This window comes from Podarcis pityusensis (genome assembly GCF_964106645.2).
Source record: "Podarcis pityusensis genome assembly, chromosome: 4".
In the NCBI taxonomy this organism is placed as follows: Eukaryota; Metazoa; Chordata; class Lepidosauria; order Squamata; family Lacertidae; genus Podarcis; species Podarcis pityusensis.
Window position 1 is genome coordinate 36,360,574 of NC_138027.1, and position 16,351 is coordinate 36,376,924.

Below are 16,351 nucleotides of genomic sequence, written 5' to 3' on the forward strand. Positions count from 1 at the left end.
TTCACGTTGCCTGTTATAGGACTGGCCTGACAAAGTGGAAGCAAGTAGCAATATTTCAAAGCATATTCCTGAAGCCGATACTGCTGAAAAACCAGCAAAATGAACAGCGAAAAGAGGACCAAAACAAGTCGGAAAATAAACCTACCTAAATATATACATCTGGTGAATGAATACAAGAGGGGGAAAAACCTACCTGCCATGCTGTAAGGCAAGATGTGCACATCAGATGCCCACAAGGCTCAATCTTCACATCTTTGTCATTTTCTGCACAAATTTTACAAAGCTGGAATGTGGAACCCATTTCACAGTACAATTCATATTGTTCCTGAAAACAAGACTATTGCAGTTAAGTGGCTCTGTGGGATGGTAAGTTTACAAGCTTGCTTCTAACACAGTTTGAGGTTTTTAAGCAAAACAGTGTTTGAGATCACCTATTTTTGAAGACATTCATGTGACAGAAAATAACTCACAGTTACTGGCTACAGTTACTGGTTAACATTATGATGAAAACTATTTCAAAACTGGCATAACTTGAAAACAAATGGGGTTGGGGAGATACCCAGAAGACCTGAAATGATACCTGAAAGCAGCAAAGGAATTATCTTTTTGTTAATTCCTCGTAATTTGCCATGGCAAGTGAAAGTTCATGTTCCAGCTAGAAAGTTGTGTCCATTTCCCTCTGTTGGGAACTAGAACTGCACAACAGCATGTATTATCGCTAGCTTATATTTAAAGTCTTTTCTAACAAAATCTTATCATTGCCAAAGTTCTGCTCTTCTTCCTTAATTTTCCTGTCTTTTCATTTTTATAGTAGGTGAAATACCAATCAAAGATGTGTAAGGAAATTATAATCTTCCAATATCATCTTCAGCATGTCATCACTGCTAGAAGGATAATTATCTCCTAAGTGCTCATAACATTTGTACTCTAGGTGCCAATTCTTCCTTAAATGTCAGAAAAAATAATGTCACAATGCAAGCAGTAATTACAGCATTGTTAGCATACTCCACATAGCATGTACAGGCAACTTGGGGGGTATTTGAGGGTTTGTTTGTTATTGTTTTTTTCATTTTAAGTGATAGTGATTTATCTTTACTATGAAAAAATACTTTGTAATGCCTATCAAAACATCAAGTCTAACAACATGACACATGCATCAGAAACATTCAAAATGCAGCCAGGGTATTGGCCAGTCCACAACAGCTACAGAGAATGAATAGACCACCCTCATCAATATGACGAAACTACCAATGGATGGTGCAGAAAAGAAGAGATATGGATTTCTGGCCAACACTTCCTCATTTTTTTATCCTTTCAGCATATACGACCAAAGGTCACTCAAGCCCTAAGATGTAATTATCACCAAAGAGGCATCCAGAGGGGTCAAGCCACTTGATAAAAATAAATTCGCAGGCTACCAAGATCATTAGGGTTTTAAACACCCTCCCTACTACAGTTCACAACAAACACACTAATTGCTTTTCATGAAGGTAACTGAATAGAGATTGTAAAGCAATTAATTATATTTTTGAGGTTAAGGATAATTTTATCTGGATGTTATTTTGAGACTATTGAATAATATTATATTTAGCTTAATTATAAAGTAAATCCGAACTTTTTCAGAGAGCCCCTATGGAAACTCATCTCATATATTTCCCACCAAAAGTGCCCCCACTCCCCCGCCACACCTCAATAGTGAGTGCCCATTAATGGATGTAAATGAACATCTTACTAAAATCTGGCATTTAAATCTGTTGCATTGTTTTTTATTAATGATTTTGCTATAAATGAAGTGATAATATGCAACATACCTGTGTAACTTTTATGTGATCATGTGGGGTGGGTTCACACAGTCCTGTCAGATCAGGATTATAACTTCTTCCATCTGGGTACAGATAGCTGGATTACAAAGAAATAAAGTTTACAATTTTACATTGCTTCTAAATTTTTTAACATTTAATCACACAATGTGCACTAACATGCATATAGCTACAAGTTAAGAAAACCCAAACATATGGCTTTCCTGAATGGATTTGATAAAACCGGGACTAGTTCACAAGGTCACTAGACAACACAAATCACAATAGTTACACCGGAAAGCATTCTACCACCAAGCTATTCATGAAGGGTAAATTTAGATGAGGGTTCCAAAGGTTTTCTCACCCCACTCTAAGCATTTGCTTCCAACAACTTTTCCATTTCCTCTTGCCATTCATTACTATATCCATGTTTATGTTGTTTTTCTATATACACTATCTGCTGATAATTGTAGCCCACTTTTCATTTCATTGTCGCATATAAGTTCACCCTCACCTCTTCTCTTCTCGTCTCCTTGTTTTACTGTTAAGTCAGCAACATAGACTCTAGTTTGCCTACATTTGGGACACTAAAGAAGAGTGTTTGTTTCCCTTTCCCTGCATGAAAATTATGAGCACTCATTGCAATAAAGATCTAACTTTATATTGGATAACTAAACATTGGTCAGACTGAAATACAGTGGTACCTCGGGTTAAGTACTTAATTCGTTCCGGAGGTCCATTCTTAACCTGAAACTGTTCTTAACCTGAAGCACCAGTTTAGCTAATGGGGCCTCCTGCTGCTGCTGCGCCGCCAGAGAACGATTTCTGTTCTCATCCTGAAGCAAAGTTCTTAATCCGAGGTTCTATTTCTGGGTTAGCGGAGTCTGTAACCTGAAGCGTATGTAACCCGAGGTACCACTGTACACTCTTAGGTGCATCCCATCTGTCAAAGAACCAAGATTCTGTATTTAAAGTAGTAAACATTTATACTCACAATCCCTCCCGGCTGCCATCAATCAGAGCTTGAAATAAAGGCTTATTATGAGGTATTGTCTGTAAAATATTTCCATCGCCAGTGACATATCCAATGGCCCACTGTCCTAGTCGAGTGCAGCTTAATCTGAAAATGTAGCTATAAGGCAATGTTACAAAAACACACTTAACAACATACGAAAAGATCTCCTGGATCAGGCCAAAGGCCCATCTAACCCATTGCCCTCCATGTTGTTTCACCCTCAATTTCCATTAGCTCAAAAATATGATGGGAGATGTGGTCCAGCAACATCTGGAGGGCCAGAGGTTAACCATCTCTCCGCTAAAGCTGCAGTATGTGGTGCCTATAGCCCACCCTCTACATGAAAAACATGGGTCCTGTTAAAGGTTAGGAAAACTTTCATTTAAAATTAGAAAGAGGGGTAATAATCCCCCCAGTTCTGAAAGAAAGGTAAAAAAATCTGAAAGCAGCACATTTAAAAGGCTCAGCACTTAAAACAAGGGATCTATGTTTATTAGACTTTACTATGTTCACATAAGTGCATTTTATAATTTTAAAATGCAAATGCAATCAGGTGAGCAACACCAGGACTGCAGGTTTTTCCAGTGTAGCTAGGAATCTCAGAAAATATACCAAGTGAACACTGGTCAAAATAGCACAAAGAGCAAAAGGTTTTACTGAACACAAAGGTCAAATGACCCTCTTCTAAGAAGTATTAGCAAAAATGCATTACCTTCCTGGTTTGGTGCTGTATTTTTGTAACCGTGCTTTAACTTCATCGTAAGTCAGAAATGCCATATATCCAGGATGCGTTACAGCTAGGAAGTTCCAGTTTCTTAATATTGAACCCCAAGGCTAAACACAAAGTGAAAAAAATACTGTATTTTTGTCCCATCTTTCCTCCAATCATTGTGGTGGCATACACTGCTATTTCCCCACTACACTTGTGACCATGTGGGGTAGATTAGGCTGAGAAAGAGGGCCAGCTTGAATGTAACAAGCTTACTAAAACATGCTTTTGTAAGTCAGGATTTTGTTCCATGATTTGGTAAAGCAGGCAATGAGCTTCATGCCTGTGGGCTCCCTGCATTTCTCTCCGTGTTACTGGTTTCTGCCATGATTACTTTAAATCACAGTTTATCATTTTGGAAATAAAGGGAAAGTGCTTTAAAGTAAGCATGATTTTTAAAAAACACTGAAACCAGCACATGAGGGGACGGGGAGCATGAGAACTGTATCGATCTTAATAAATCATGGTTTATTAAGCCAGCATCTTTGTGTCTAAACCAGCACATAGTGACTGGGCCAAGGCCACTCAGTAAACTTCATGGCTAGATGCGAATTTTTGCTCAGCTATCCTCAGTCCAAATTCAACATTCCAGACAGTCACCATATCAAAGTGTCTCACAATGTATGCAAGATATACTTCTGAAGGCTATAGAATTATTAACATAATTCCCTGGGAGAAGAGAGGATTGAGGAGGACTGGAAGAAATTTAAGAATTATCTACAAAAATATTGTAATTTGAGTGAATGCTAAACAGGATGCTAGATCAAAATAACTGAGCACCACTAAATTTAGAGGTTTTTAAGAAAATAAGTAAGATTGTGAAAATTTAACTCCTTTCGAGAACTATAAGATTATGAAACACAGAAGGGATATAAGAATGTAAATAAGATAATAAATTGCTGACAAAATGTTATAACGATGAAAGTGGGAGCGGGAGATGTGAGGAAGTCCAAAGAAAATGTGAAATTATGTTAAGACAAATGTTATATTGTTTATTATGTTTATTTCTATTGTAAAACCCAATAAATTGATTTTAAAAAAAAATAGAATTATTAACATAATTCATTCAATGTACGTGATTAACTTTGATGCAATTTAACTGGGGGAAACATGCCTAGGTTCATAGCAGGTGAAGAAAAGCCTACTGTCAGCTAAATATAAACTGTTGCTCCTCATGAAGCAGCTATCAAAACTTTGATCTTCAATCAAAACTATTTTTCTCTCTCTCTTTATATACTGCCTTTAATAAAAATAATATTAACATGATTCACAGTACAATGAAACAATGCAATAAAACATAATAGAAAGCTGTAGCACCCAACATCAGGGGCCCAAGAATACAGAAGCAATTTCTATACTCTTACCTAGTGTTAAGTATGCAATTTATCACAACAGTGATGCATGGTAAAATACTAAACCTGCCAATTATTACAATTGTTATTTGGAGGTATATAGAGTTCAAGAATATAAACAGATCCTATCTCATATTCCCATACCCAGATGTTTAATTTGACTGAGTCTTTAAGCTGCCCTCATAAAGAGAAGATTTTTTTCTTTTCTCATCTGTACTCTCTCCTTACACCATTATAATAAGCAAACTTTTTTTATATTTAAAAAGTTAAGCCAAAGATAATTCACACAAATAAAGTTTCTACAATAAACCAAGCCTCAGCTTTTATTCAGTTTTAATCAGACTTTTTTCTTGACATTTTCTCTGAACAAAATGTGGCAAAGATTTTTGTTTTTAACTGAGCAAAATGGCATATTGACTTCAACCATTAGTGAATGCTTTGTAGGGTTTAAAGAAACATACTTGGTTGTAGACAACATAGGAAGAGGATGTTCAATATTACGCTGAATATTTTACCTGGAATAATCTGGTGAAGATATCAAATTCAAAGACTGAAATGTAGTCATTGCAGGTTAAATCAATAGTAGATTTCAAAGCCATTGCTTCCAAACCAGAACTAATCTGATGCACTTCATGCAGACACTGACGGAACACCTTCCAAGGCACTATGGTTCTGTAATGCAAAAACAGTATTGAAGTGTTACACAATATGCTACCATTGTCTAAGTAACATCACATCCTGTAAAATCAGAGCCATGTACGTTCATGATTACACATCATGTTTGATTACATCTCCAGGTGAAGGGTTACCAGCAACCTTCTTCTGGCAGCACCATGGCCAGGGCAAGGAAAGAAGATAGATGATGGCAGGAAATGGTGTCTGAATGGCACAGCAAGATTTTAAGTTGGCACCGGCGGGAGGGGAGAGCACCATTCAAGGTCTACTTCAGGGGGCAAAATTACTTGTGTCAGCACTGCACATGGCTCTGTGTCTAGGTAAAAGATACACAAAGGCATGGATATGTGCCTTTGGTGGTGGCAAGCCACACTTTGGAACATACTGGAAATATACCTGGCCAATTCCTTTTTGTAAAAAATTGATTGCCCAGAAAAAAACATTTAATACTGCTTCACAGCCCTTTAAATAATGTGCAGATTTTGGAGGCTTCTTAAAATTGGTATCTTCACATAATTCTTTTCAAAATATTTTCCACTTGTATGATAATTATTATCATCCCTGTGGTTTCCAGTTTATCGGAATGAGTACTATTGCTCAGATCCCAGAATGCACCACCCGCAAACGAGAGGTAGCAATACATTTGGGGAAGCCCCGAGGTTTGCAGAAGGAAAAAAAACTGAAAGTAGGGAAGGGGAGAACCCAACACAGCACCAAGAACTCAGTGAGCACAGAAGGATGACTGACTATTGAGGGAGGATGGAAAACTGGATGGAAGGAGAAAGCAATGGAGCATCTTGGGTGAACAGCATTGGCTGACTGAAGGAAACACTGTACAAGAGCAGCCCACACTGCAAAACTGTGTTTCAGGTCCCATTTGCTATTCCTGTTATTTGTTCACACTTCAACTCTCTGACAATAGAGTAACTAAAATGCTAAATAAATAGATAACAATTACTTAAGACCACCTGAAAATGTGGACTACAGGGGGAAATATTGCTATTGGCTTCAAAGTTAATAGCCCCACCTTTAAATAATATTTAAAAATAGCTCAAACCAGGAAGATGCTGCCCATCATGATTCATATCCAGACAGTAGCTGAATGCAAAATTTTAGCAGTAAGCTTTCTGAAGTCTTAGTGCCATCTCAGCAAATTTCCCAGCTAATATATAGTGTAGATTTTTTTCCTTTTGATTTATTACCACATGTATTCTTTCCTAATATACCCAGATGTTTCAATAATGCAACTTGCTGAAAGACAAGTAGGTAGATAGGTTGTAGGGTGTGAGGTTTTGAAGAGCCTATACTCAAATAGTTACAGTCACAGACCTGCCATAAGCAATCTTGCCAAAGGAATTTCCTACCTTGAAGCAAAAATAGCTCACAGGGAGTGGCTGTGTAAGAACTCTGTGGTAAACTTCACAGAATGAAATTTTAGATGGGATCAAACTCGCAGAGGTGAGCAGGTTCATTAATATATGGATTACACAGAAATTAGTTTCAGTCTTCCAGATCATGCTGAATTTCAACACAACCTTCAGCACTAAATAAGGTCATAATCACTTTTCCTAGTACAATAAAGGCACATTTTCTTACTTGTGTAATGTCAACATGTTACCTTATATATGGACTGTTGTTTTTCAGGGGTATTATATTTTCTGAGAATTTTAATACAGTATTTTTGTGCATCAGGAAATGTAATACTTAGATAACACCTGTCATGATAACTGTGGAATATTTAAATTTATTACCTTATAAAACTTGTTATCAATAATCACAAACCCACTCCTACCATTTGAATACAGGTACTGAAAATGGACCTTTCTGTCCAAGCCTTCCTCAACAGCTGACCACTAGAATGTACAGCTTCATGTTGTTAGTTTCAATATTGTTAGTTTTAGTAATCTAATTTTCCTTTTGAACTTTTTATATCTTATTATATCTCTTGATTTTCCTTTTGAACTTTTATATCAATTACCTGAATATCAATATTGAGTTTTATTGTGGTTTTTTTGAATCTCTGACTCCTTACTGTAATCTGCTTCAAGATATACAATTATATAGCAAATTGGTCTAGAAACAAAGGCTAGAACACAAGCGGCAAAAAATGTGTTGTGAATGTCACTGAATACCAGTTTAACATGCCTACTGTGTGGTGGCGAGGAGGTGTCTCACTTCTCTTCCTCCATTGCATCCTCAAGTAACTGTCCAGCACACCTTCTTTGTACTGTCTGGGGTCTGTTAACATCTACTTCAGGCAATTAAGTCTGCTATAATAGTTCGCAAGGCACTTTAGCCACATCTGGTCAAATCCTTACGTGACAAGTGTCTCTTATGTACTTGTCCTTATACATAAATGTTAAAAGGATACTAAAAAGGGGGGGGGGGAGAGACTTCAGGATATCCTTGGGAATCATATGCAACACAAAAAAACTTTTGCAAAATTGACTATACTTACTTCTCACCGAAAAACTTCTTCCAGAATTCTGCAGCATCAGCTTTTGTGATACGAAAGTTGTCACCCTGGAACTGACCATTAGGGAAGATTGCCTTGATTTCCGCAAGCATGTGACTGAAGATGAGGGACAGCTTTGTAAGATTTCGCCTTTCAATGAAATAAAACAGGGGGTAAACTAAGCAAAATATACCAAAGAAGTCTCTTGTTTGAAAGGAAAACGAAGACCTGAATTTCAAAAATTCAAAAAGCAACATGTGTCCCATGTTTTCTTATTTTTAAGACCACATTCATACCACAATTAAACAGTGCTTTAGAAAACATTTGCTAAATAATAATGCCACTTCTTGGGTACATTTTAAGGTATTTAAATAAAAACAAAAGCCATATATTAAATTTGATAAATTGTTTATGTAGATTCAAAAATCTTCAGTAAGGGAAGTTACTGCACTTTAAAAGGTGAAATATAGCCATATTCAATGCAGTTGTTTCATAAAACTGTTGAGGTTATGTCATAAGAAACAGCAAAAATTGATAGCTCTATTGTTACAAAACAATGCCTCAAGTAGCCACTGTAGGCAATTAGCACCATATAAGAGAAGATTTGTAAGACATAGTAAGACAAAGGAAAACAACTTGTTGATACTTATTGAATGATAGCCAGGGAAATCAACTGGTTTTACAAAAGGAAGTGAAATTTATTTTAAACCACACATTAAGTTATTCTAAGGGCAAAACTGCTTTTCACAAAGTTCTTTCTAGCATAGATTTATTTAATGTACGCATAACATTAAATTTCACATTCCTTCCTGCAGAGGCACAGTTTACTTTCAAATAAAAATGAAACATGTTCCAGGTGTAAAAAAAGAAATGCAGGCAAAAATACTTTACTAGCCCATTTACTAATGTCCACATGCATGTCGCAGGTCAGATAGTGAGCCTAAAGAGCTACTTGTTTTGATAAAAATTGCTAATTGTCTTAGGCAAGTAGCAAATTACAAAGTTGGCCTTGATCTCAGCTTTTCAACAGCCTGCAGTTTTCAGTGATTAACACACAGGGAAGCTTCACAGACTTGTATTTTTAAATGTACATAGTACTTTACACGCAGTAACATTAGCAAGGAAACAGAAAAATTCTGACCCCAGGGAGCACACAGTCAAAATTTGGGAACCATTCAGAAACTGGAAAAGCAAGGTTGACAATTTAATGTCCCATGATGACTTTGAGTGATGTTACATTGGGGGTATTGTGATTAATTAAAGTGACAGGCAGCTCAGAGACACAGACCCTGAACAGGGAGGCCCAAGGCTGGCATCAGAGTGAGACCCTGACAGATGGCCAATGATGCCTCTCCTGTGTGCGTTCGAACATATATTTCTCTCCAAACTGGCACACTTTTCTTATTCAAAGTAGTCTGTGGTATGTCATTGATATTTGAAGTGTATGTATTATTAACTTTGTAGTGTTCTTCCTTTTCGTTCTTGTATAAATTCTATTCTTTAATAAAGTTTGTATTTTTAAAAAAGGTCATCTTGGTCTACTAACAAAAGGAAAAGTGCTAAGACACGTCCTAAACAATGCTTGTATCAGAAACTCAGTATTAATGAAATAAGTTACTACCCAGGAAAAGTTCTGGAGCTGCCTGAGCCCCAAAGGCAAATTTAATTAACATATTCTGGTAATGCTCAAAATTGTGTCTGACAATATCCAAATGTAAACCAAAACCCAACCCTCCAATTCAGTAATTGTCATACCAAACTGAGCAACAGTATCTTCAAAGGTGCCCAAATCAATGAAGTTTCCAATCAATGGTTTACAAACACAGACCCAAATCTGCTCCTCTAGCTCGGGAACTGTTGTATCAAAATGGTGCCATTTGTAAAGGTTTGTCCCACAGTTTTGATTCAAAATGGTATCCAGTGGTTTCAAAATGTAGACAAAAACAGCTCTATCTTGGGAACCGTCTGTGTGACAATACATCAAGAGGCACCCAAGTTCATAAAGGACAAACTACTTTCCAAAATATATAGTAGATAAACAACATAATTAAACAACTTAGTTAAACTCAGATAGAAAAGAGATGAGAAACAACTAGGTGGTGAATAAGTGATATCAGTGACTAGATCTTCAGCCTATGTAAGCACAAACAACTATTTCTAAATGTCAACCGTGGCATGCCCTGACCCGCTCTAACAGCTAGAATTTCCCCCCAAAGTGTGTAACCATCATCTCCTACTTGTAGATGAAAACCACTGCATCTTGTTTGTAACCTCAGCAGATAAGATAAATGATCTGTTATCTTTCCCCTGACAACCTCTTAATATTTTCTCTTTAATATTCTACTCTAGGCTAAACTTACCCAGTTTCTTTAGCTCTTCTTAAGATTTGCCTTTGAAACATTTATAGTCTTTTAGAACTCGTCTACTATATTGTTTCCAATTTGCCAAAAATATACACAGCTCCACGTGGTATTCCATATGTGGTCATAATTTGAAAGGATGCTCTTTTCCTTCCTTGTAATGCCTCTCCCCAAAAGCACTAGAAACTCCAATGAAACACAGATGAAAATGTATCTGCATGCACAGACCCTAGAAGAGGCATTAGCAAACTTGGCCCTCCAGATGTTTTGGGACTGCAACTCCCATCATCCCTGACCACTGGTCCTGTTATTTAGGGATGATGGGAGTTGTAGTCCCAAAACATCTGGAGGGCCGAGTTTGCCTATGCCTGCCCTAGAACAAGTGTTTCTGATCAGACCACAAGCCAAGCTGGTACTCAGGAAAGGGTGGGGAAGAGACTTCAGAGCAGGAGAAAGGACAGCTTCCCCCCCTCACTCGCACCCAAACCTGTTTGTCCATAAATCAAAGGGGGGCAGTTATTCAGCTTCAACACAGCTCTTGATACCTATATTTAATATTCATGTCTATGTAATACATTTCAGCAACACATAACCTTAATATGCCAATAAAGTACAGTGGCACTTCGGTTTACAAACTTAATCTGTTCTGGAAGTCCATTCTTAAACCGAAACTGTTCTTAAACCAAGGTACAGTTTCCCTAATGAGGCCTCCTGCCAGCCAGTGCCCTTCCACTGTTCAGATTCCATTCTTAGACCGAGGTAAAGTGTGCAGACCGGGACACTACTTCTGGTTTTGTGGAGTTTGTAAACCGAATCATTCGTAAATAGGACTGTTCTTAAACCAAGGCACCATTGTATACTGGATGCAATTCAAGGAACCTACACTAGCCTACAGAGAACACATATCTAGCATGCAATCCCCTTCCTTTAGTCCTGGTGTTTGCAGCTTAGCTTTTGAAGCAGACTTTAACTTGGTTGAATTGGCAAATATAACAGGTTCTCTTGAAATACCTTCTTCCCAGACTCCAGCTCTGGTTAGGATGGGACTCACATCTATCCTCCCTTCTCCCCTCAGTCAGGTGTTGTCTGTGCTCTGCACTGACCAACTAAATCATTTTATTTCACCCTACTACAACCACAACCTGAAATAATATACTGTGGGCAGGAAGGAGGAGAGCACCAACATACATGAATAAATACCTTTAAAATACTTTAAGGTATCTGCAACAAAATATCCCTGTGTGTTCAAGCCTTCAATAAAAGGGTTCATGTTCAATACACAAGCCAGTCTGGAATTCATAGGGTAGAGTGGGGAACCCCAGGAGGGACGAAAAGGCCAGTTTTTCTTCTCACCCTCTCCTAACCTGTCAATGGATTCTCAAGTGACTTCTGTGGCCCGGAGTTACTATCCTCTAGCTTAGGCAGGTTTAAGAGCTACAGCTATTCATGGACTGGAATAGATGGGACTTCAGTTGTCCATGCTCTGGTGACCTGCTTAGATTACTGTAATGTATTCTTTTGTGGGGCTGGCCTAAAAGTCTGGAGGCTGCAGCTAGTGCAGAATATGAATGCTTGGTTGGTAAGTGGGTCAGCCTTATGAGATCATGTGTCAGCAATCCTGAATCATGCACTGGGTATGCAATTGTATTTAAATGTTTTTATATGTTCTATATGTTTTCAAATATGTTTTTATTTTATTTTAAATTGCATTGTTTTAGCATTTTGGTGTTTGCTTCCTTCCCTGGGCTCCTTTGCGTGGAAAGGCAGGATACAAATTAATACTAATAAAATAAAATGCAGCTGCAATGAGGCAGAAGCAAAAAGAACAGAAACAGAATTATCTAACTGCAAAAGTCTAGTTTAATAAATATATTTTAAGGTGGTACCAAAATACCATCGGAGATAGTGCCTGTCTAAATTGTGTGTGTGTGTGTTTGTATAAAATAAGTACTACAGATTACATTTAACTTTCTAATGAAATAATGGGTTCTTAATACAACTCAGTATTTTGATCTATATATCATGAAAGGCACATATGTCTTACAAAGCTATTTCAGGACCAAAATCCCACTATTCTTTATTATTTTCACCTGTATGTTTCCCATCTTCACACATATGAAGTGGTCTGTCTTTTCTTAATGTCATTCTGAAGACTTCAAAAGTGAAAGGAAATAATAGAGCAAGTTTTCCTTTCATCATAAGCATCTTGTTGAATACTGCTCTTCAGTAATGAGCTTGTAGCACTGATTAAAGTGGAAAATAGTAGTTTTGTTTCTTTTCATAAAGCTGAAAGGAAAACCCTCCTACACTCTCCTTCTCAAGACTGAATCCCCACTTTGTTGGTCAAGCATCTTGCTCACATTATGGAACCTTTTTTTACAGATACAGAATCTCCCACACAACTTCTCACAACACTAATTTCTTATAAGCCATATTACTCAATGTAAGACTGGAGATCTCCCCATGAGGCTATGGGCATTTTCATTAAGGTATTGGTATGAGTCATACAACTAGATAATCCAAACTCAGCGCAAGCATTCAGCATGGTAACATTGCTGGCCATTTGGTCTCTTAGCATGTCAAATTGTAATTGGCCAGTACAAGCCACTACCTCTGAGCCACTCACCTTCTTCTCAAATAATCACAGGAAATAAGACAGGAAATCTATTATCAATAGACTGCAACTTGTTTAACTGTGGGCATTAGTCATACAAGGAAATAATCAGACACAGGTCTACATGCTGCAAAAGTATTTCACTTGATTGTTAAATGATGTGCTACTTGAGACTGCCTACCAACTTTAAATATTCATACACAACAAATATTCCACTTTTTGCAAATCATGATAAAAGCTGTGAATAAGGCACTTGCTTTATTTCCATTTCACTAATCTTCATATAAACTTCTTCTTCTTCTATTCCAAAGCGAACATGTCAAAAACAAAATTTCCCAAGCACCACGTTTGTTTGGGAGGAATATCTATGTATCCCATTTACCAAGAGTATCTATGTATTCACAGTGCCAGAGCCAACACAGCTTACTAAGCAGTTCCCAACATCTTGATTTCCTGTCTATTATGAAAATGGTTCAGATACGAGTCTTCAAACTCACAAGGCATAGTGTCTACTGTTGAAAGGGCAAACTATACCAGAACTCAAGTGAAAGATGTGTAAGCTGCAATATGCTACCAATAATTTAAGTCAGTATGACCATTTTTCTTCTGAAAGCTGCAGTGCATTATATTCCCTAACACTCTTTCCTCAGATTCAAAAGCCCACAAATAGCGTGTATAAATGAGTTACATCAGATGCTTAAGATGGAAGAAATAACGACTAGAGAAAAAGCTACAAGAAATGTATGCAGGTAATTAGAAATTCCACTGCAGTAGGAATCCCATGTCCAACCACAAATTATATGTCTATGAAAAAATATTCTGTGGGCCTGCAGAATGCTCACACTCTTCATTTGTTCAAAACGCTGCTACTGCTGAATTTGCATTTTGCTAAGCCATTCCTGCCTATCATTTACCTGCAGTGGAGTTGCTTCCAACAGCGTCACTTTTCCAGCTTAAGATTTCAGAAACCTGTATAGGCTTGATACACTTATCTTCACACTACATGTCTATACTGCTAAGACCCAAATACATTCCACTAATTTGTTCTAGGCAAGGTTTTTCGGTTTATTATTTTATTGTTATTTTAAATGTATCTATCTTTAAAGAACCCACTGAATTCAAGGGACTTACCTGGGAATAAGTCCTACTGCACTAAATGAGAGTTTCTTCTGAGACATGCACGTAATTGTGCTGCTATGCTATCAAAGGGAACAAAATGTTCAGATCTCTACATGCAATGAAAGGCCAATTCTATACAGTGGTACCTCGGGTTACATACGCTTCAGGTTACATACGCTTCAGGTTACACACTCCACTAAGCCAGAAATAGTGCTTCAGGTTAAGAACAGGATGAGAAGAGAAATTGTGCTCCGGCGGCACGGCAGCAGCAGGAGGCCCCATTAGCTAAAGTGGTGCTTCAGGGTAAGTACAGTTTCAGGTTAAGAACAGACCTCCGGAATGAATTAAGTACTTAACCCGAGGTACCACTGTACACACATACGGCAAATTCCTCAATAATGTTTTAAATTGGACCAGGATCCAAAGAGCCCTACACTGGTATGGAAGCACTTGTGTGTACCTATGAGATAACTGCCAGTTTTCCTTTCCAGCTGCAGCTCCTCACAACTTGACGAATATAATTCACAGTGTGCATGTGGAACACCACACAAAGCACATTTCCAGCCTTTTGTGTTCAACAGAAACCTAAACAAAAAGCTATAGGATAGACCATTTTGCTGAGTTTCCCTACAGAAGAGAAACTAAAAAAAAACCCCCATACAGATGCAACAGCAGGTTTATATCAAATGGGAGTGGGGGTTGGTTGCCTTGCTTATGCTTATCTTATTAGTATCTCAGCATATAGTATTAGGGAGAAAAATCTAAGCACAAGCTGCTTGACAGTGGAATGGTGATGGACTCTCCTTTAAGCAGAAGTTGGATGGCCATCTGTCATGTGTGCTTGAGTTGAGATTCCTGCAATGCAGGGGGTTGGACTAGATGACCCTTGGGGTCTCTTCTAACTCTACAATTCTACAATGCTAACCATAAAAGGAATGCATACATTCCATACAGATACAGTACAGAAAGTGGGGTGGGGTGAGCAGGGACAGGAAAAAGAAAATCATTAAGTTCTTAGCAGTAAGACTGACTTAATGTATTTAATTTATGCTGCCTATCTTTAAGGTTCTCCCAATCCAAATGTTATCAACAGCTCTGAAACATAAAAGCAACACTCATTTATTAAGTTTAATTGAAGATTGGATACATTTTGATTAGCTTAAGGGGTTTTAGAGGAGGCACTGTTGGTGATATTTGTACTGCAGACCTTAAAGCATTTACTGTTCTAATCGCTGAGAGAAGGAACTAGACCTAGTGATTTTATTCATAAACGGCACCAGCTCATTGCTTCTGCACTGCAAAAACAGTAGTTAACTGGTAATCTTACTAGCTAACTTGGAGGGGAAAGGGTTAAACTCCACAAGCACATTATTATTTATTGCTCTTATCATAGAACAATGATTAGGCAGGTTGTAACATAACCAGATTACACACTATTTGGCATCAGAAGGATCACTGCTTGCAAACAATGTGGTGCTTTTAAAAAGGAAAAATATAGTTTGGGCTACGTGAACAACAGGGATAATGCAAACATTTACCGTATAGGCGACCACCTCTCATCTGGATACCAACTGAGTCAACAACAAACTATATCACTAAATGTCTCTGATCAGCACTGATTTTATTATGAAGCTCTGAAAGCCATTGCTGTTCATTCTTCACAGAGTATTAATTAATAGGATTAAAAGTAAAAGATCAATACCATCAGGATGTTGCTTCCTTTTCATATTTCAAATAAAATCTGTGTCTACTCTAATGTTAAGGCAGCATGCAAACAGCTTCTCTGGAACAAGGATGGAGAAATGTGATCCTCCAGATGTGACAATTGATCATGCTGGCTAGATCCCCAAAACTGGAGGGCCACAAGTCCCCTGTTCTGGATTAAACTTACACACACTCAGGAAATTTTGACAAAATGATGACACCAAAATACATAATAAAAACAAAAGCAAACCAACAACAACACCCACAATTATGATCTGAGAAACATATACCAGGAAGAATCCGAGCCACTGCGCATTGCATCAGCCACAGTTTTTTAACACTTTTCAAAGGCACATCCAGAACACACTGCAACAGTAACATCTGGAAATGGCCAAGGCATGCAACATTATGACCAGATCCATCTTCTCCAAGAAAGGGTGTAGCTGTAGTGGGTACAATACCCAAAGCAGAACAAAAGCACTCCTGGCT

General features: G+C 37.7%; 1 protein-coding gene across 2 annotated transcripts in view; it reads right to left on the reverse strand.

Annotated features, from left to right (window-relative positions):
* CBLB (Cbl proto-oncogene B) overlaps nt 1–16,351 on the reverse strand; it is a 53,976-nt gene that overhangs the window by 23,380 nt on the left and 14,245 nt on the right. For both annotated transcript variants that reach the window (XM_081002663.1, XM_081002664.1), the window contains exons 4-9: nt 8,069–8,215; nt 5,451–5,607; nt 3,527–3,648; nt 2,794–2,931; nt 1,812–1,899; nt 194–325 (exon numbers count right to left, since the gene is read on the reverse strand). In XM_081002663.1, the coding sequence (XP_080858789.1) occupies nt 194–325; nt 1,812–1,899; nt 2,794–2,931; nt 3,527–3,648; nt 5,451–5,607; nt 8,069–8,215 (784 nt within the window). The remainder of the gene's footprint in view (nt 1–193; nt 326–1,811; nt 1,900–2,793; nt 2,932–3,526; nt 3,649–5,450; nt 5,608–8,068; nt 8,216–16,351) is intronic.